Here is a 22,821-nt window from a genome sequence, read left to right as displayed (position 1 = left end):
TTATAAACTTTCATTAAATATGTGTGAGGCGACTATGACCTTGTGATGTATCCTTATGCAACTTTGTGAATGGGAATGCAGTTCTGGTACAGTATGTGACACCACATACTGAACTATTTACATATTACTGTAGCACTGCAACTGGAGAATCATTACATTTCCATGTGGACCTATTGTATCTGCCTGAATCAACACCGGTAAATGATGGGAAATCAATTCTGATGAGCTGATCTCTGCCAGTTTCAACATGAGCTATAAAGTTAACATTTGAACTTTATTTGTGCTTTAGTTGAGAAAAGAAAAATCACCTTATCTGTCTTTTCCCTCTACCCCTACTGCTTTCCCTCCCCAGGTCTCAGAGTAACTCAGTGGAAGATATAAGAATCCTACACCTGTCTGTTTCTCCTCACGTATGCCATTGTGTAGTATGGCTTTTTATTCCTATGTGATGATGAAACGTGTTCATGTAGGAATAGAAGCCATTTTACATGTGGTGAGAAAGCAACATGACCCAAGCGAGACATGAGCCGGAGGTCCTCAACCTGTTCGACTGACCAGCAGATGACTGGATAAAGAAAATTGTCTTCTGTTGATTGTTTGTGCTGCAATTAAGATAGATTTATGATCATCTTTCAGATGACGACTGAATACATTGAAGTGCTGATCTGAAGATAAAAAAAATACAAGTCAGAGTATGTTGTGTGTGCACCTGTTTTTGCCTCCAGGCACAAGTAGCTTCCACTACTTGCAGTGTTTGATGCATGTGGTGACAGCTGCAGTCCACAGGGATGGAAGCAAAAACATTTGCAAAACATGCCGTGAACAAAGAATAGAAAGTGCAAGGAGAGACCAGTACAGATCTTTATTAACCAACGATAAAAGAGGCACTTAGTGAACCACTTTACATCTTGCAAGAGGCACTGCATTTCCCTTTCCCCCCCCCTCAATCTGATTCATTTTGCACATTATTAAAATAAAACTTTGACATGAAGCATTCCATCAAACAATTACCTACCTACAATATTATACAATATAAGATACATACAGTATAAACAAGATAAAGCACCTTTGTTGTCCTTGTAAATACTATTCATAATTAAAACATTTGGAGTTACAGACACGATGAGTTTGTATTTTGTGTGTGGTAGTATCAGTGCATGGGAAGAACTCCAAATACAGGTCTTGGGACTGTGATGTCCTTATATGCACCTGAGTTTATACAATGGAAGCTTTCCTAATTTTGTGTTCTGTCAGCCTACATATGTATTGCTTGGATGGTTTACACAGTATCTTGAATAAACTACAGAGAACCAGTAAAGAGAAAGAAAAAAAAACAACAGTTGGATGTATGTACTGTAATTGCTACAGATCTCATGTTCCCTTCTGAGGACATTAGCATTCACATTACAATTAAACACAATGTAGCACCAGGTAACGTCAATATAAAAAGCTAATATGATGAATGTCACTGCAGTACAGTAAAGTTAAAAAAGATACAAAATGAATATATTGGAAGCATGTATGAAAGGTGCATAGACAATTGTCCAAGTCAGTAATGACGTCATTTGGTCCTTTCGCAGGAAGACTTATAATGAGTAGAAAAAAAACCCAACTAAATGATCATATGAATGCAAAACGAACATGCATTTCTTAGAAGAAAATATTTTACTATATTTTCAAGTATAATTTTTTTCTCTGCTTTAGGTAAATGAAATATAATCTCTCGAAAGTTCAATGATTTATCCCGCTAGCATATTCATTTTTGACCCAAAATTCATATCCTCCATCCGTCCTCACATTTGTGTAATAAAAACATATGTACAAAGAAGACATAAAGTGACTATGTAAGTATTTAAAGATAGCATTTCACAGAAAAGAGCTGTGCAATCTCATTCACCATAATGAATTATCTTTAAACATTTATAACTGTGAAAATGTACAGTCTCTTATTCACAGACCCCCCCACCCCCAACCCTTCAGTTAATAGATTCTGATGTGTCCTTTCTTAAAGGAATCTTAAAGCTAGTGAGTTTTTGGCCGAACAGCTGGCTGAGGAGATTGTTCTGGGACTCTGCTGTCCGGTATGAATGACTCTCCATCGACCTCACACCCATCTTTGGCCTGGATCTGTTCAAAGAATTGTTCATGGGAACTGAAGACACTTTAGATTTAGGAGGATGAAAAGATCTTCCCAGAGGTCCCTTTTTGGTTTTATATTCCCCATTTTGCGGGGTAACAATCTCAGCTTTCTTGTGTGTGCAGTTATCAAGCAAACTCCTTTTGGACTGCAAACCCAAGTTCGAGGTCTTGCACTTGGAAACTATTTTGTTGCTAACAACATCATCCCGTACTGAAGACAGCACAGGATACTCGTTAGGTCCGTCTGACTTTCTCTGCAGGGAGGAATTTGCACACTTGTAAGGGCGAAATTTCTTTTTGGCTCGAGAATCAAAACCAAAGTTTTCCTGTGTGACTGGAGAGGAAACCCTTTGCAGGCTGTGAGGGGATTTCATGTCCTTCCTCTTTTTCTGTGGTCTCACACATTCTTTGTCCTCATTAGGAGCCGAAGTGTTGAGGAGAGCCTTGGAGTGCATGGCTGGGGTTGATTCTGAAGCCTTTGTGTCGCTAACTGTAGTGCCTTTTTTAGTGTTGTCACTTGTTTTGGCTGGGGAAACTTTGTCTTTCATCTGACTGCTACCTTCCCGCAAAGCACCATGAGATAATAGCTTCTGTTTGCTGTCAGTATTTGAAGCTGTGGATGTGTGATGCCACTGCTCATCATCCCTCTCTTGGTTCATCACATCAACAGCTAATTCGTGCTTTTCAGCCTCAGGTGTATCTAAAATGACCTGATTTTCTCTTAAGCTGACAAAAGAGTTCTCGCTGGGTGGAAGTGAATCTGTTTTTCCTTCCATCTCTGAAGTGTCACCTTGAGCAGAGCCTTTCCTCGCTTTAACAATCTCCTCCCCTGCACTACTACTCTCTTTAGATGCTGGACATGACGTTGTCTCTGCTCTAATGCAGATTGACTCATTCTCTTCTTTCACATCACATGGTTCAGTAATTGATTTTCTATTACCCTCTTTATCAAGATTAGGTGACAGAGTCGGGTCAATTTCCTCTTTCTTTGGTGTAGCCGACTCCGACGAGCTCATGTTAATACATTTCTCCAGCTCCACAAGTAGCTCAGAATAGTCCTCGGCAATGTCCTCGGTCTTCACACTTGTATGGTTTGTGTCACTGTGGTATTCATTTGCGATGGTCTGTGTGGAGTCCTCTGCTGTGGACACCGGCGGCTTTGACTGCGTGTCTGAGTTTTGATTCAAGTGGAGTGAACTAACACTAGCAATACCACTGTCCGAGCTGTTTTCTTGCAGAGTGTCAGAAAGAATTCTCCTCTTCTTGCTTGCAGGTGAATCACATTCATCTTCCTTGGATGCGGACACTTTGGCAGGTCTGAGAACGCCTCGGAATTTGAAGATTTTGTTTCCCCCGGAAAGGTGCTTTTCCATGTGACGATCAAACTGTTCTTTCTTGGAGAAGGTGTAGTTACAGGTGCTGCAGATGAAGGATTTTTTAATCACGTGCATGACATCAGCACAAAGCTCACAGGTGTAAAGGGTGGTGTGCTTTGAATCAAGCTCGTGCACTTCCTCATGAGCTCTCTTTAGGTGATCCTTAAGCTCCTGGGCTTCCTGATAGGAGACGGGGCATTTGTGACACAGGAAAATACGCTCCAAATTGTGAACCACTAAATGTCTTTGGAGCTTGAATGGTTTGGGGAACTGCTTCCCACAATGGTGGCAGTCTCTTGAAGGGTCTTTGCAGTTCGGATGCATCTCCACACTTTTAGGAGTGTCTGCTTTGTGGAGAACCTCGAGTGGCGTTAATGCACTCTGCTTCCCTCCTGATCCACTGCATTTTGATTTGCTCATTTTCGGCTCTGCACCCTCCAAGGTATTCCCCTCTGCTGCCGTACTCTCTGTAGCTTTCTCATAAACTTTAGCACCTTTGCCGGACTCTCTGTTGGTTTTGCCGGAGCGATGCTGCATGATTGAGGAGATGAAGTTCTTCACTGCCGTCTCCTGCATGAAGCAGCCTGAAATTCCCAACATGGAGCCCTGTGTCTGACCTCTCCTCGCAAACTGAGTGGCATGCTCGCGCAGGTGTTCATTGTACATCCACACGTCTGATATCTCCTTCAAGCACATTCCACAGGTCCAGATACCTGTCTTGTTCTTGGCGTGCTTCTCTCTGAGATGATCTCTCAGCTGCTCCCTGGAGCTGAATTTGCGCTGCACACACATGTAACAGGTCGGAGGTGGAGAGGGATTGTGTGAGAGTTTGTGAAAGTTCAGTTCTCCGAGGGTGAGGAACCAAGTGAAACACACTTTGCACTTGTACTGCTTGTCCTTGACCTTCATTCCACCATCTTGTCGTTTCCGGCCACGTCGCTCTGTTACTTTCTTTGACTTTTCCTCCTCTGTTTTCTCCGTGTCCACAGCTGCAATAGGAGGAACTACTGAGATGTCTTTATTAGAGTCAAAGAACTGAATCTCAGGGAGCTGAAATGTGGTGTTGATATTCTGAATATCTATGCTGTGGAACGTTTGCCCCCCCTCTGTGGTGCACGGCTCTGCAGGGTCGGGAGCAGCTGGCAGAGGCAGAGCGCAGGGTTTGCTTGGCAGGTCTGGTTTACAAGTGTTGAGGTCTGAAGTGACTTCTGCACCAGCATTAAATCCACTGAAGTCGCTGGGGTCACTCCATTCAATGGATGATGTGTCAATTGTAGTCTCCAGAGGTTTTGAGATGTTGTTGCCAGGCTCTTTCATTTTCTCCTCCTCATGAATTTGATTGGCGTCAATTAACGGTTTGCCATCTACCTTCAATGTGCTGTTGTGGCACATATTCAACATGATCGCATCATCAATAGATATTGTCTCATATCCACCATGGTTGGTTTGATTGTCAGTGAACTTCTGCTCAGATTGGCTTTCCATGTACTGATCTTTATTTTGCATTAAGGTTTCATTGAGAGGGTAGTCCGGAGTTACGTTTGTGTGGGGTGAGAGCTTTTGTCTTTTGTTCTTTTTGCTGTATACCCTGGGGCACTTTTTCCTTTTTGCCTCCTCATCTCTGGGGAACAGTTGTGAGAATGTGGTGTCATCTTCGAGTAAGGCCTTCAGATCAGCACTGATGCTGGGAGGACTGAGAGGGGAGGAATTCAAACAGGAGAGAGGATGTGCTTCTTCTGAGGAACCACTGTTATTCTCACTTTTCATCTCCACCGCCACTTTACTGAGAATCTCCTGGGCAAGATTCACTTCTGATCCTTTCTGTTCACATGTCTCCTCCACAGGGCTCATTTTCTTTCTGGACTCAACATTTTCTCCGCTAATCTCTTTGTCTATTGAAATGGCACTTTCCACATTATTATCTGAGCACACTTCTGAGTTTGCCATCTCTGTAATGCTTGTACATTTCATATCATCTATATCAGTTATTTGATTTTCCTCCACAGATTCACTGGGTGCCTTTGCCTCTTTTTTTGGTGATTGTGAAGTATTGTCACTACCATAGTCTGAAGTAACATGGTGAGAGAGAGACTCTCTTGCAGGAACAGCTCTGTTATTGATTTTCACTTGGTCCTCCGGAGATTGGCTGTGCTCTTTTAGTGCACTGCTTTTGAACTCAGGAGTTATGGCTTGAAGTATGTCTGTTTTTAATATATTCAGAAACTCATCAGAGAAAGGGTCAGACTTTATGTTTACTTCTCTGTTCTTGTTCTTTTTGGCTTTGTTGTTCTTCCTTGCTTTTGCTGGCAGTCGAAGGTTTTGATGGCTTATTTTATCCGCTGCCACTGCACTTGTCTCAGTTGCCATTTCCTCCAGGACTGACTCAGTCTCTGCAGCTTTAGATATGAGAGTGCTACTTATCTCAGGAAGCCCATCTATTTTCGTTGGGTAGCAGGTCAGTGAATCATCTTTATGTTTTTTCTCTGTAGTTTGTGATGCTTCATAAATAAGTGTAGTTCCCTGATGGCTTGATGTTGTGCTCTGTGGGTCAATGTATTTCTTAGTCCTGACCAAATGCTTCATGGCCTTATGCCTCTTTAAGCCCGGCACAGTCCTGAAACACATGAAGCAGATTTCACAGAGCACTTTCCCTTGCTGAGTGCTGCTCTGATTTTTCTTTTGTGTTGTCTCCTTTGGAATTGGCAGCATTGTTGAACACTGGCCAGTCTCTATTGCGGGTTTACTCTCTGATGGGTCTGATGGAAGCGGCATCGGATCACTTTCACAGATGATGAGTGGCTTAGGAGTGGGCAGACCGTCTGAGAAGTCTTTTTTAAGCTGTTTACTTTTCTCAAGAGTAGTATCACAAGAATCTAAATCCTCTGATTTTGCTTTGCTCACAAGGTCAATATGCATATGCAAATGTTCAACAGGTTCAACAGGATCATGGAAAACTTCCAAGTTTGTTTTAACTCCACCAGCCAAAGAATCACTTGTTTTGATTTCATCTGGGAGACCCATAGAAAGATGTGTGAATTTCATACTCCGCTGGAGTGGCTCATCTGATGGATGTAGTTTAGCTGCATGGTCTGAGTTCAGGGATACTGTTGTATCTGTTTCAGTTTTGTTAAAAATCAGTGCAGGGTTAACGCTCAGGTCACATGATTCACAGTCATCTCTGGGTCCCTGCTTGATGTCGAGATTCTCCCCTGGCTTGTTGGCTGATGATATCGGTATATAGTCATACTGATTCAGTTGTGGTGGTTCATCTGAAATGCTGTTGTAGCTGAGAGGGCTGACCTTGAAATCATACATTAGATGTCTTTTTTCAAGAGACACCTCTGATGGTTCTGCGGTGCTGCTCACAGGGAGTGGAGAAGAGATGGTAGCTTCAGAGTTGGGGATTTTACAATCCGTGATCCCCAAGTCCAGGTGAGGTGGGCTTATCAGAGAATACTCCATCTGACTTGCATTTAAGTCAGAGCTGTTTGAAGCCTCTTCAACATTTGGGCTTCCAGTTTTGTTCATAGGGGATTGTGCATTTTGAATCAAGTCTTCATCGGTGGATTTATTATTGCATTTTTTTAGTGATGTTGAACCGATTGGCTTGATGATGTCTTCTATGTTGTGGTCCTGTGCTGTAATCTGAGGAGAAGTTGATAGAAGAGGACTCGCAGGAGATGTATCTAAGAAGGCACTTTGGCTTTCTTCCAGTTCTTCTCTACATGGTGAGTTTTGTTGACTTGCCATGAAATCAACTGGAAGATGCTCTTTGATGTCTTGAAAATTTAAAATTTCTTCTTGTTTTTGAATAGGCTCGAATGCCAGATCTGTTGAGGTTTCCAGAGAGTTGTTGAATTGTGTAATTTTGCAGGGATCACTAGTAATGATACCATCAGACTGTGAGAACATCAACAGATTGCTTTGTCCCTCTATGGGCGTAGCGTCATGGAAGGGTGAATGGTGGCTGGAACTCTCTGAAATAGCTTCCACCAGTATTGGACTGCATGGTTTGTCAGTGATGACTATCTCCACTGACATTTCAGTTTCACTCTTTGAAGAGATTTTTGCAGGAGAAAGGCCAAGTAAAGGATCACTTTTTGGTGTTTCTATAGTTGTTTGGTCGCTTATACTATTTGAGCTGTCAACTTTTAGGTGATCAGCATGTAATTCACTGGTTTCTTCAGGATCATCATGGCTCTCTGCAGATTGCAGTGCTGATTGAATCACTTCTGCCCTCTTTTCGACAAAGCTGAGCTCAGCTGTTAGTGATAAGAGCTGACCATTGGACTCGCTGGTGGTCATCGACGCTGCTTCCTCATTACCATCTGTGACTGAATATTTTTGGTTATCACCATTGTTTTTAGGCAACAGATTCCCATTGTCTTCCATGTTTCTGTTTTCGCAGGGTTCCTCAACCGCATGTGTGTCATGTGACACCACACTTGAGCTGTGAGTGAAATTACTATTCTCAGTGATGTCCTCCTTTGATGTGATTTTAGTCTCTGCCTTGTAATCCTTGTTTTCTGTGGGCTCACTTGGCTGTGATGAAATTGGCTGGTTGCCATTGACTGTGGGGTCAGTCTTGTTGGAGAGAGATGACTGTGACTCATTCAGAATGAATTCAATTTCATCCTTCCGCTCGCTGATATTTGGAGGTGATAATATATTCTCCTTTCTGGTAATTGCTTCCTTTTCACTGTGATCTTTTCTCTCAGTCACCTGACATTCAAATTTGTGATGTTGTTGACTTGAGAAAGAGTTATCATTCGGCTTCTTGTGCACTGATATAATCGGTTCTTTTTTGAATATAGAGTCTGAAATCACCTCCAGGCTTTTCATGAGATTTTCGTTGTATCTCTTCTGTTCTAAAATCTCTTCCTTTGTTTTCACAGCAGACTCATTTTCAGTGCTTCTCTCCCTTGATTTTTTGTCATGCTGGAGTGGATGATGTTCAATATGTGAGGCTGGTGAGATCAATTTCAGTGAATGATCATCTTTTTCAGAAAGGTTTTCAAGTGCTTTTGATTCATTATCAAGTGGAGTTTGGGGACTGTGGTGGTCACCCATTAGCGCAAACTGAAATGTAGTGGACCATGGGAGCCCAGGTTCACTGAAAGGCTCTGCAGGTATATTTGAGACCGGCACATCTATTGTTTGCACAGGGCACTTGATACTCAAGCCACTGCCTTCACTCTCTGATTCATCGTCCAGACGTAAAGGTGAAAATTTACTCATCTGCAGCTGCTTGGGAACATCCTGAGTAAGCAATGGTGGGCTTTCCAACTTAGTCGTCTGCAGCTGGTTTTCAAGCTCGTTCACTATTCTCTTTATCTCGAGCTCATCCTCTGATGCACAGCTGTTGAGATTTGCACTGTAGTCAATTATTTTCTCTGGCAGAGACAAAGAAACGTGATTGTAATCTGGTTTCTTTTCATTTGATTTCTCAGAGTGGCTTTTGTACTGAGATATCTCATCTGGTAGCACTGGGCTAACTATGAGATTCCAGTCTCTTTGTTCCAGGAATGGAGAGAAAGAAGACACAAACTCTTCCTTTTTATCGGATGTGTTCTCTATTGAATGGAAACCTTCTTTCTGTATTGGCATCTCTGGGTAAAGGCCACTATCAAATCCTGTGAGGTCCCCAAACATTGATGAGGTGTCAAATGAGAGTGGGGATTTCATGAGCCCCTGCTCCTGATCCAGAGGGTAGGGCATGAGGTTGAGCGTGTCTTTCTGTATTAACGGGCTGTGGCTTTCAGTCGGAGATAGGCACACCTCATCCATCAAAGAGGTGCAGAGAGATGCAGGCTTGTGTGTGTCTAGGTCATTGACTAAAGTAATAGCCTCTTTCACCATGCAGACACCGTCACTCTGTTTTTCAAATGTGCTGCTGTCCGATAGCTCTGGCTGTGTGGCTTGGGGCGGCTCTCTTCTTTTGCCCTTTGTGTTTCTGTCAATATTGAAATCAGGTGCTTTGGTGATGGTGGGAGAGTGTGAATTAAACTGTAGTCTCTTGTTATCTGTAGCGCTGCACTGTGTTGGTTCTTCTTTCAGGCACAGATTGTCGGTTCTCTGCAGGGTGTTTCTGTCTGTGGTAACTGTTGTGCCAGTTTCTTTTCTGTGAGACACAACTTTCTCTCTTGATTTTGTGTGAGAGCTTCGGGTTTTTTCAACATTTTTCATTGTGTCTTTTCCTTTTTGCAAGGATGATGGTGGATCAGAAACGTCTGGATTTGAATAGTACTTCTTTGGATCCTCTGTACTGTCTTTGTTATCAGAATTTATGGTTTTGTCAGTGCTGCATCTCTTGACAGACTTAGTGAACATCAATGCGAGTGTGCTGGACTCTTTAAATAACTTATGTGGGGAGGACATTTCATGGGTTTTCTGCTCGGGCGATTCCTTCTTTTTGTGTGTATATTTCTCACTGTCTGAGTCAGTGCGGTCAGTGCTTTTGGGGCTGTTGTTACTATCACTTGAAACACTGATGGATGTGCTGAGTTCACTGCTTGTGGATGACCTGCTACCTCTCCGTCTCAGTCTCTGGTAAGAGCTATGTTTCTCTGGTGAAAGAGAGACTTCTTCACTTTTTTTCACCTGAAAACACTCCTTTGACTCATGTCTCCACGCTGCCTGGTCTCTCTCACTTCTTGCTCGCCATTTGCACTCCTTGGTGTATGTGTATTTACATCGGCTACTTTGATTCAGCCGGCCTTGACTTGCTATTTTCACGGGCTCACATTCATCATCCGAGTCTGAGACGTAGTCGTATTCCCCAAACGCAGGATTCTGCACAGTCGGAGTTAGTCTCTCCATCACCAAGGAAAACTGAAGGTTTTTGGTACCTTTAACATGGAGCTTTTGGAGCTTATTTTTCTGCTGAACTATTTTGTGAATAAGTTCTTTGCTCCACGTCCCTCCTCCAGTGCTTTTCCTCTTGCTTTCTTTCACTGTAGTTTTTGAGGTTGGAGATGAGGAGGCCTGGGAGAGTGCTGACCCTCGAAGAACAGAGTTGTCTTTAAAGCTTTTAACACCACAACGCTCAGAAAACCTGCTGGATAGAAGAAACCTTTGTGTGCTTGTGTTTTGTTGTTCACTCTTGCACAGTACTCTTGCCTCTTTCCCTTTGCTGTCCTGTTCCCACATCTTCTCCCTTGAGGCGATTGTTGAATTTTTATGTGAGACTTCTTTTTTTATGTTAATTTTCTCATCTTGTTCGGCAGTCAGAGACATTTTCTCAGGGCTCTCAACATCAGAGTCATAAAAATACTTTCCCTGTATGAAAGACCTGTCATCAACTGCTTGTTTATTTTTGCTTTCACAGACCAGGGATTCTTTCGTTTTCACACATTGTTTGTTTGATGATGTTTTGACAGTGGTGAGTTCATCATCAGCAAATGCATCAATAAAGCTGCTGTCTATCTCTGCATTGTCTGATTGATATCCCAGTCCATTCAAAGCTTCCGTGATTAGGCTGTCTAGTTTGGCATCCTCCATTTCCAGCTCAGGGAGAGGGACAGGGAGGTTACCTTGACCCGAGAACAAGTTCAGTTTCATTGGATCATCTTTAGTGTCTCCTTTGGTTTCACTCTCAGGAATCAGTTCTCCATTCTTATTGAGGCCCAGCAAAGACAGGTGAAGGTCAGTAGGACACCTTGGCATTGAAACATTGGACACAGATGAAACTACCTTTGCTGGTTCTGCATGGAACTTTACACCATCCTCCACCTTTGATATGTCTTTGTGATCATTTTGTGCAAATGTGTGCTGTCCACAATATTGCTTATGGCCTAAAAATGAAGCCAGATTGTTGAAATTCTGATCACACTGCTTGCACGTCAGAAGCACATCTAACTGGTCAAGGTTTGCAGTTGCTAATGAACTGGCTAACAGCTGATGTGCTGAGTAAGGTGGTGGAGGCTGGTGATGCTCCACCCCAAAACTATCCATGTAGCCTTTGTTGCCATCCATGGCTGTCTTTGGATGTGTACCGTTTTGCAGGTAGCTCATCATGTCATTTTTGGGTCTCTCAGGTGCATAGGGATGAGTTCTTGTTGCGTCCGAGTGAAACTGGTGAGGGTGAGTGCCCAGCTGATCAGTGGCTAACTGACCTTTTCCTTGTGGTTGGTGATAAAATGGGTGAGGTTGAGTCGACTTTGACATCTGACTATCGTCTGAACTGATGTTGACAGGGCTGGTAGATGCAGGGGAGAGGGAAGAGCAGCTGCTTGATGCAGGGTTATGAACTGGGGAGGGCAACGGGGACTCATAGGGTGACACCATCATGAGTCCCATAGGTGGCACCTGCAATGGTGGATAGTTATAGTTCCTTGTGGCTGTTGCTGAAACAGGCTGGTTAAGTCCAAAATACACCGCCTTATTTTTGATCTCACATACTTGGGGGTGGCTCATCTCCACGTTAAAAGTTGACACTGTATTGCCATTGTGTTTTACAGTATCCTGTCTTTGGTTTGGAGTCCTGCCATTCTGAAATGAGTTGGGGTTTTTTAGTGAGCTATGTTTATGTGATTTACCATCATCCTGCCAGTCAGAAGGGGATACTAAGAATGCCAATTTTTGATTGCTTATTGGCCTCGGCAGCTCAATTCTGCTTTGGTTTGTCAAGGAGTTTTGATGTGCCGGCTGCCAGGCCATTCTGCTATTTTTAGATACATTTGGAACTTGCTCAAGTGCTGTCTGATTCTGAAACGGAAACTTATCATTCAGATCAGTATATTGAATTGAGTTTGGATCCACAGTTGAATATGTCTTATTTGGCCCCTCCCATGAATGGGGTAACCTATGTAAAACCTTATTGTTTGGATTTTTCTCAAAAGGCATTGAGACTGTGCGGATGTTACTGACTGCAGAGTTGTTGAATGTTTTGTTGGAAAAGTGCATTGGAGAGCCTGGACTTTGTGAAATATTTCTTGCTTGCACACTACCCTGAATGAGTGTCCTTTGGTTGGCCGCAGAGTCTTTTGGGTGACAGTTTCTCTTACTCCCCGAGGGGACGGCTGCATCTCTACTGTCTGTCTGTCCAACACTGTCTGCATTCTCAGTCAGGGCGGTCTTCGACTGTTCTGACTGCTGTGAGCTGCAGCCAGAGCTGTCACTACTGGCTGAATCCTCACTCAGATTCCGAGGACACTGAATGGGCGGTGCCATGCCTTGAATAAACTGTGACTGTGGGGGGTTAGGATAAGAGCTTTGATTCTCTGGTGGCTGTTCATTACTGAACTGAGTGCTGTTTTGGGTGATGTTTTGCCCTTCTCCATGAATGAAGGAAGAGTTGTGGCTCACATGAACAGAACTTAGAGAAGAGTTTGTGAAGTCTTGCGATTGTGGGTTCTGTTCACATGAAAAAGAGTCAGAGGCCGATTCTTCCATTAAATAATATCCATACTGATATGGACCAGATACAAAAGCACCTGCCTTACTGGCTTCTGAGAGAGTAGTTGATTTCTGTGATGAAACACCATAGTTAGCACCATTAAAAGTCCTTTCAGGAGACTGCCACGCATTAGAGCCGCTCAGCTGATAGTCAGCCAGAATCAGCTGGCTGCCAGGCTGTGCACTGTTGCTCTCCATTGATGCCAGCTGCTGCTGCTGTGATGGGGGTAGATGTGGGTGGGAGGATGTTCCACTGGAGGAACACAGTGCCTGTGAGGTAAAGCTTGGGGAGGTAAGGTTAGAAGAAGCCTCCTGGAAGCAGCGGCTATAGTTAAACTCTTCTTGTTGTAGTTCGACCTCCCTCTCCGGTAAACTGGGAACGTGGAATCTGTAGCTGCCCGAAACTGGGCCACGACTGGTTTCCAACTTCTTGGGTGGCAAAACCTTCTGCTGTGGATAGGCAATACCAACAGTGCGTGGATTTGCGATGCTGAGTCTGTACAGCTGCTGCGGGTTGCCACGCTCCGTCTTTCCTGACCGCTTCCCCTTCTCTCGACTGCGGCCTTTTCCACTCGGAGATTGGGGACTTCCTTTACCACTCGACCAAGTCCGATCAGTGGCAAATTTTGATCTGTTCTGCAGTGATCTGAAGTCAATCTTGCCCGCCTGCTGTGGCCGTATGACAGCCTCACGCTGTTGTGGACAGTCCTGCTCCTTCTCTATTTTTTCAGCTTTGGCCCCTTTGCTGTTGGCTCTGGCCTCAGTGCTGGTGCTTGAAAAGTGCTCTGAAGATTCCTTTTTGTTTTTGTCACTCTGCCTTTCAAGCGACGTCCCCTCATCCTGCAGCTTGGATTCAGCGTCCACCTCTTTCAGTGCATGCATTCGCTGAGTCTCTCCTGCCATGGTGCACAACGCGAAGACCTGCTCCTCAGAACTGCTCTCTGGGACACAGGGACATCGTCATCCGGGCTGTAGGAATCAGTAAACATCCAGTGGCAGGAACTTGCAGGAACAGGGCTGTTCGCCGCAAACTCATCTCTTCACCCTCATTGTGAAGCACAGATCTGGCACCAGAGACAGGAGGACCTGAAAAAAAACCCCCAAGATAGACTGGGTCAGATATATAGTTTCACAGACTAACTAAAAAAACTAAAAGTCAAACATATTTTCAAATAAAACTTAACCCTAACATTTAAAAGTGTAAGCAAAGCATTGAAGACTACCTTAATAAGAGAATGAGTCCGCTATAGAAATGTTGATTTAAATCTTTTTTTTTTTGCATTGGGAATAGATATATACAAAATTTAAACATAAGTCAAAGTTATTACACAATACATCCCTGTCAAAGAACTTTAAAATCTACAATCTAAATAAAGAATCAAACTATTCACAAAACATAAAGGACAATTACAATCGTCCCTGTTTCTGCCAGCAGAGAGCACTGTTGCAGCATGAGCCAGCAGTGCTGTCAATGCACAGAGACAGTATGATCAACAGGAACTGTCAAAAAACTGCCAGTCATTTGAGAGCTATATATACAACAACCCACTTATAACAGTTGATTGAAAGACATTTCAAACAAATAAGTTGCAGTTGCATCTGTGTGTTTGATCGCTGCTTGACAACGGTGGGTGGATGGCATATCACAGTCAAAATCCTGAATAAAAACTCGGAGACCAGCTGCGTCTTGAAGTGATGAAGCTCACTACAGTACTTAAGATGAGAAAAATATAGTACGTGGATCCAAAAAGCAACTGCCAGTAAATGAATCACAGACTCCTTAAGAGCGGGGGACACAATGCCACAGTGTTCTATTGCTACAGAGGGCTTCAGGTTTAGATCATGGAGGAATATCAAGGATTACTCAGCCAGACTTTGGACAGTGAGAACTGTGGGCACACTGACATTTCTTGCCCTTCCGTTGGTATTTCAGACACCGCTTCTCTGGTCCTAGTTTGTTTTGGCTCCCACACTCAATCTGCTCTCTTTGAGGTCAGACCAGATGAACCCTGGAGGTAGCACTGAAATTGAATTCCAAGACCTAGTAACCAATCTCCATTCCTTCTATTTGTCTGCAACCAAAACTAGAAATGACCGATGGTTCGAGAGTCGACTGGGTTCAAAACAGAGAACCCAGTCAACTCTCTCTTCTAGCGAATGCTCTTGAGCAAGTCACACTCCCAACAGTTGTAGGGGTCTTCTTGTGATTTTACTTGGAATGGTGTTAACCTGTGAGAAGTACTTAAAAACTCATCCCAGTATTGCTAGGCATGCAAGTATTAATGTGGTGAGCCTCCTGAGGCAATGACCAGGACTACCAAGAAGTTTGTCAAACACACCTTGAGCAAGATGCATTTGGCCTTCTGCACCATAAATTTTCAGACCAGCTGGGAGGGCTTGTCAAATGCATAGAGATGAAAGAGATACTGTAAATATTCATATCATCATAAATCTCTCAGCGGGGAGAAAATTCTAGGAATATTTTCTGAACAGTACCTGATTGTGTTTACATCGTAAATGCCTCTTCATCGGTCAAGGAGATTATGTTTTACCTGTGACCTTTTGTCATTAACTGATCTTTTATAACATTTTTTCATCAGTGTCAAAACAAAACTCGGCATTACTTATAATCAAACCACTTTTGCAGGGAGCTATGGAATATATATGTGATATATAACTAGAGTATATCTACAGAACATGCTGCAAACTCTACAATCAAGGGTGCATGGATAAAAATCTATCCTTTTTTTCTCAGCAGCAATACCTGAGTTGGTTTTGTGAGAGAGATTATCTGATCATCTGAGCAGTGAGGTCACAATAAGACTGCTTGACATAACATTCATACAGACTATCTCAAGGATGATGGCAGATTGCACGCAAGTAAATTATTTGTGAACTTGATCCAAAAAAAAAAGCTACCAACAATAATCCTTTTCAGAAGTTGGAGGTGCAGCCAAATAAAAGTACAGCCAATCGATGAGTGCTTTGTGGTGTGAAGGAGGCTTCACACAGACAGGTCTTACAAAGTATTGGCACACACGAGAACATCAGATAAAATAGATTGGCCTCGAGCATGCCATGTTGAGGTAGAGCAGATGTAACCTGACAAATAAGTTAATGACATTTTTGACTTAATTTCTACCAAAAGCATCACTCTCTTCTATGTATTTCCTAATATCATTCATTGGTAAATCTCCCAGAGGTATTTAACAGGTTAGAAAGGGAGCTTTGAGATGGAGACTTGGCTGAGTTTTGGCCTGGTTGTGAAAAATCACATCCACTTTACAGCTCCAAAGAATTTGAACGCTGGATTGTTTGCAGATATCTCTGCTGCTGGTTGGGGAAGCTGGAGTCAATAGCCCTTGCCAGCATCTGCACCAGGCAGCACTTGAGCCAGCTCTGTAGAGTAAACAGTCACAATCATACATCATAGCCCCAATTGTATTTGCCTCGACTGGCTGTTGCGGTTTGGGCTGAGAATGAATGCCTCCAGCAACTAAAAGAGCAGCATGAGGATCACAGGGACTTTACAGAAGTAGCACCAATGCCTGAGCTGTCAGTTTACAAAGAATAAGGAGTTATTTATACCTTAACAAATGTCTTGTCTACTTCCCCTACAGCCTTCTGCGGCTTGGTAATTCTTCTGTTGGATCGATCTCTTCTAAAGAAGTCAGACTTATTTTGTATATACACTTTATAAATATTAATGAGCTTATTTGGTTGTGTTTTTGGTATGGTTTAAAAGTTTAAAAGTATAAATTGCCATTGGACTTTGTATAAAGATACTGCGGTGGTGACTGGATTGCAAGCCAGCACAATTTCATATCAAATCTTGTGTGACTGGTATAAAATTAGTTCCATAAAGTTCAGTTTTACAAGTCAATTAAGAGTGTTCGTGTGTGTGTGTGTGTGTGTGTGTGTGTGTGTGTGTGTGTGTGTGTGTGTGTGTGTGTGTGTGTGTGTGTGTGTGTGTGTGTGTGTGTGTGTGTACACACACTATCTTAGAGAGGTCAGTATTTGGGGGTACATTCTAGTTATGTGGTCTGACTGGAAGACATAACCTTTTACAGTGCTTCAGATATTGTACTTTGTATTTGAGATAACCAAGGTAAAGTAAGGTCCAGCAAACATCTTAATTTGATAAGTGGGCCCCACAAGTGGGAGATTTGTGTGTCCACATGCGTTTTTCTCCAAGTTTGTGTGTTCTTGTGGGATTCTGTCAGATGAACCAAGCTTCTCAAACTGTGGCGCTCCATATGGTTTCACCACAACACCACCCCGATGCTGGATACTGCTGAGTATTTAAGAACTGGTGCCTTTGTGGTATGAGTCCATGTGTGTTTTTGTGAGTGTGGAAGTCCACAACTAAAACAAAAGTGAAAAAACTTTTTTTTTTTCTAATTACTTTCAGAGGAGTCTGTGCGGGTTTCTCACAGGACCGAGAGAATGTGTGAAAAGGTGCTTGAATGAAAACTCAATTTCCTGAAAGTATTTTGCCTGTCAGTTTGGTGCAGGATGAATGTGGTGTTGGCTTGAGTGACTATACAGTAGCAGCACTCTCAGTCAACTCATCACATTAACGTTGCTCTTGCCATTTGTTTCCCAATAAGCTTCATATCTCTCATAGTACGTAAACCTGAAGGTCTCAAGCCACAGCATCTCTTTTTTCCTTTACTACTCAACATTTCTTGTGATGTGTGTTCAGTAATAGGAGAGCAGCAATGATAAAACCAGACCATAGCTACCAGGATAGGTGATCCCAACAGTGCAGCAATTCCACATTTGTGTGAAACACCACACAAAACAGTTATATCCCGAAGACTATGACTCCTTCGAGATGGGAAACACCATAAGAACCAAGAAAGGGGCAGCAAAAGGTCAAGCAAGCCACTTTTACAAACAATGGCTCCCATTATAATAAGTAAATCAATAACTGCCAATAAAAGGAATTTCCCAACTTGTTCATCTTTTCCAGATGCTTGTGCACTGAAATATCATCTCACAGTCTTCAAGATCACGGAGACGTATGAAGATGAGAGATGATGGGGTCAAAGGTGATAGAGAGGAAAGAATTGCAGAGGCAGGGAATGCCATTACAGAGGAGGGAGAAACAAAGAAGGAGACGTCAGGGATAGAGGAGGGAGGATATTCAGTGCGGCGTGTAGCCCAGTAGGCTGTGTAATCAAAGGGACGCGGGGAGAGAGGATCAGGTGGCAGAATAAATGCTGTCTGACTACTCTCCTCACACCTCTCCCAGCATGACTGGTCCAGCGAGGGGAATGCACAGTGAGAACGGCTGGCCCAGGGCCCACGCCGGGGCGCAGGGCCAAAACTTCAGTCAGTGTGCCTGCCTTCTCTACTGTATTTTTGGAAACCTCCATTATGCAAGCAATGTGCCTTTAAGATCTCAACGCCTATGTCTGCTTAAAGGCAGGTGAGGAGGAGAGATATGTCAGTGATGTGCGGCATGCTCCCACAACCCTCCCATCACACTGTTATTAAAACAAAAGCTCTGGATCCTAATGTGTGAGTAGCTGTGGCTTGAAACAACCTTAATATTTCTATCTATGGTATACAACAAATATTAAACTTTTTGATTTTTTTTTTAAACTTTTGTAACATTTAGGGTGAAGAACATTTGAAAGGTACTGTACGAGTGCTTAGGATGAAACAGTGAGCTCAGCACTAAAGGAGGCTTGTTATACTTGTGCCTCCTAACCACCACCACCCCTAACCCCACCCTTCACCCAGTGTGGTTAACTGCTCAGTGGGGAAGATAGAAGGAGCGTGTGTGTGTGTGTGTGTGTGTGTGTGTGTGTGTGTGTGTGTGTGTGTGTGTGTGTGTGTGTGTGTGTGTGTGTGTGTGTGCCCGCGCGCGCGTGCGTGTAAATGTCTACTGGGTCTTGGTGTGTAATTCCAGAGGCTCCGCTTACCCCCTCACAAGTTTTTCCTCTTTCTCAGACGATTTTTTTCCCTTTTATTTATTTATTTTTTCTAACCACTGGATTCTGGACTCAGCCTGTTTCCATATTGCAAACCACAACATTCCACAAACATGATGGAATCTTTGTTTTAGAGCATTTGAAAGTTGTTTTCTTTTTCCTATTTTTTGACACAGTTTTCTATATTGCTGCATGTCAATGGAATATTACTTGTGGGGCTATGAAACAAACCAGCAGAGCATGTGTGTGTGTTTGCGTGTGACAGCCTGCAAAACATGACTAAGTAGAAGAGGATATTAATGAAAGGACAAACTAGACAAAACTTCCTGACTCTCTACTTATGACCACGATAACCTTTTCCTTAATGGACAAAATCCCTCTTTCGGGTGTTATTCCTCCTACATTCCTTTTTTCGCATATCAATATTTGCTTGTTCTTTCTTCTGCCTGGGTCAAAGTATTTGGTTGCCACTGAAAATCATTGAGGTTTGATTAAATGTAAAAGAAACTGCGATGGGGTGGGATAAGGATTTATCAACAACCTTCTCCTGTAACCCCAAATGCAATTATTGCTCAAATGTCTGAGACAGCTCTCTTGCATTTTAATGGGAAAATTCAACTAGGAGACTGTTAATATAACAGTACACCCTTGGCAGATTGGCAATAAAAATCTAACCGGTATTCGCGGCACATGTAATGTAACTAAGCAACACTTCCACAGTTCACCAGAGATTAAAAAGGAACCAGGGAGAGTGCCATTTCAAATTGGTCAACGAGTGCAAACAATTCCGTTTGGATGTGGGTAGTGGACCCTCCACAGACATAAACAAGAGGGAAGGGATGAAATACGACGACCTCAACTTGAATGGAGAAAACCACACACTACAAGGAAATCATAAATCTGTTGCTTTAATTGACCTTTAAATTGCTGAAAAGAAACGAACCATAAAACAACAACAAAGAAGTGCAACATTTGTCTCATTCTCACAATTTAAAGTGTACAACTAATCATTTACACCAGACAAAGAAATGTGAACCTCTTATTAAATGCACAGCAATTGGAGTCTTAATCCTAAAAAAAATTACAATCAAAAGAGAGAAATGTGATAATAACATGTCCTCGTTCTGTCACCTTCATATTTCAACCGTAACCTTGTGGACAAACCCACAGTCAGATGCAGTTTACTATTTATTCCATGTCACTATTCTTGCTGCTCCACAATCATTCAATGAAACTTAATGAACATTATTCAAGAGACTCCGTGTGATTAATACTCCTTGAGAAAGAGCCAAAGACCTTATTCATGTGGGAACTATATGTACTGCTTCATTACCCAATGCATATCCTCTACCTCACGGAAGCCAGAGGGGCTGCTACCACATAGGTGAAAGTCCAGAGATGAGACTGGGCCTGCAGAGGCAGAGTTACAACCTAAGTGTCAGTGGCCTCTGGGGACTCAACCTTTCCTTACTGACCCGACACCCTCCCGTCTATGAATCAATCACCTAAGACAAGCGTGCATGGGCAAGCAGGACTGAAGATAACTCCGTCCTCATGACTATAAGTTTGCAGAGAAACTTCTTTGTACGTTGCATAATGAATTAATGTGAACATTTTGCACTACACATGTCAATATTTGTAAAACATCACAAAAGATAAATAAGAATTTTTCCAGGCAGGAAAAAGCTTAATTTTCTGTAAAGGAATTACATGCAAACCCACCATGATCTAGAATGGAGCACTTAAATACTGTGACATTGTAGATATTTGTGAATCCTTAACATATACACTGATAGGCTCTTTGTGTTTGTATTGACATTTAGGGAAAGGCTCTAATGAAATGTGATGTGTGCATGTTAGGAACAACAGAAATCTATAGAAAATATACGAAGAGACCACAATGTGCCTGCAGGGCATGCTGATAACCTTTCACTTTCTGGGAAGACTTTAGCTTGTAAGACTCAGACAGCATTTTCTTTGCATGTATCTCCAGACAAGAAAGCAGAGTCGAGTTCCAACACAGAACCGTGAAAAGGGGTTTCCCCTTTAACTCTCTGGAAAGTGAACACCATAAATGTGCCACATGTCAATGCTAAATTAATACATGCTAATTTTCATGTGAGACGACAGAGCTGACAGACAGACACAAGAGCTGCATCTGTCAATGAACCTTTGGTTCTCGTTCATGTCATCAATTAGAAAAAGGAGAATCATTCAGGGTTCAGCATGAAAGCACTCAGCGTGTGTGAGTACATATGCACATTAAAATGGATATAATTGTACAAATATGTAGCTCTGTGAGGGAGTTTGTGCTGCGCTCAAGCATGCAAGTGCTTTCATGTACGATGTCAGTATACACTCTGTGACTTGACACGCACAGTTTGGCGGAGGGTTTTTATAGAGTGGTAGTATAGAACCCAGCACAAAAATTGCAGTGAAGGCAAATTTAACGCCGCCTTGTAGGGGTCACTGACTGGCACACAGGCTTTTAAATCAAAGTGAGAACAGTTCTTTGACAGGACATGACTCAGTTTCTTTGTCTATGGCAGCAGGTAAAATGTGACATACGCACAGAGAGGGAGTCAGATGTAAATCAGCACAGAGGCAGAGATGCAAGCTGGGCTTAAACCCCCCCCCCCGCCAAAAAAAAATTACATCAGTTCATTTCCATCCTAACTTCCCCTGCTTCTAACAAGAGGGTATGTACTTTCATGCATTGTTTCTTCTGCCCGTCACCACGTCTGTTTTGTTGTCTTCATTTAGACCTTCTTTTTCCAAACAACACCCACAAGAAAGCAAATCTCTTCAGATTGGCATCAGGCCACAGGAACTGTGGGGCAGGTGGGGGAGGTTTGTGCTGAGACGAAACAAAAACATTTGTGGAAGATTTAGGGTGAACGTTAGAAGAGCGGGTGCATGATTGACAGCCATGGCTTAATGCTGGAGGCAACACAGCTAACTAAGAGAATAAGATCATGAGCTGAGGTTACTTAGAGTTAAGTGTTTTGGGGCAAACCTGAGTGCCTCTTTCTTCAGTCCAATCCGGAAGGTATGGTGAGAGACGGGTGGAAAGGGAGCAAAAGAAAAAAAACAAAACAGAGTAATATTTTTCTCTCTCTTTTTATTCTTCTTTCCAATTTGTACCGATGCCAAAATCAGTAGTCCCCTGGCCAATTGTAAAGAGGGAATTCCAGCCACAGTGTGCGTGAGTCAGTACCAGCATTTTCCAAATTCACTCTGCTTGCCTCTCTTTAAATAGCCCAAGGAAATGTCCAAATGACCTAATTACGACTCAGGCTTTCCTAAGTAGCCTGTGTCAATGCATGACAGGGTATTCAAAAATATACACAGCCACAAACGGTAGGCCCTTGGTGGTAGCGAAGTGTGCTTTTCTGCAATCCGGTTTTATTACCAGTGTGGAGGATGAGTGAGCTGGACTCTGTTTGTGTCTGTGTCTCTCTTCTGTTGTGTCTCAATTCTCAAGGCTTTCATTGGTCAGGGTAAACCATCAAAAGCTCACTGCAGATAAACGATCTGCCAGAGCCATGACCAGACCACTTCATAACTCTTTAATCTGTGTCACAATAGTATAAACCACAAACTCTGTTTCAGTCATACACGTTGCATTACCAACTACTCAAACTACTACTGGACTGTAGCACCGATGGGACTCTTGCATACAAAAACTTCACTGCCTGAACAAGCACCACTAAAAATTGTTCTATTCTGAGGTCCACTTTAAGCAGCTATAGTGGCACCCAAAACTAGAAACAATGGCAATGAATTTTGTTTGAACAAAAGGCCTAATTCACACTACTGGAGCTCAGTTGAGCCGTCTATAAGTTCGAGTTCGGGATTCTAACTATATCCTTTTATTGTGTTTGTTTGGAGCTGTGGGAGACAAGGTGGTATGCATTCTGCTTAAAACCACTTTATAGTAATGGTTTGGAAAAGCCATGATAATTAAA

The 22,821-nt window shown here is 42.8% G+C and overlaps 1 protein-coding gene across 2 annotated transcripts in view; it reads right to left on the bottom strand.

Annotated features, from left to right (window-relative positions):
- Window positions 1-858: 858 nt before the first annotated feature.
- The window catches only part of znf469 (zinc finger protein 469), a 179,831-nt gene continuing 157,868 nt past the window's right edge, over window positions 859-22,821 (bottom strand). For both annotated transcript variants that reach the window (XM_080504888.1, XM_080504889.1), the window contains one exon: window positions 859-13,997. In XM_080504888.1, the coding sequence (XP_080361014.1) occupies window positions 1,977-13,814 (11,838 nt within the window). In that variant the 5' untranslated portion in view covers window positions 13,815-13,997 and the 3' untranslated portion in view covers window positions 859-1,976. The remainder of the gene's footprint in view (window positions 13,998-22,821) is intronic.

This window comes from Blennius ocellaris, assembly GCF_963422515.1.
Source record: "Blennius ocellaris genome assembly, chromosome: 11".
NCBI lineage: Eukaryota > Metazoa > Chordata > Actinopteri > Blenniiformes > Blenniidae > Blennius > Blennius ocellaris.
Note: the sequence above shows the minus strand (reverse complement) of the source record. Positions and strands in the feature narration are given on the sequence as shown.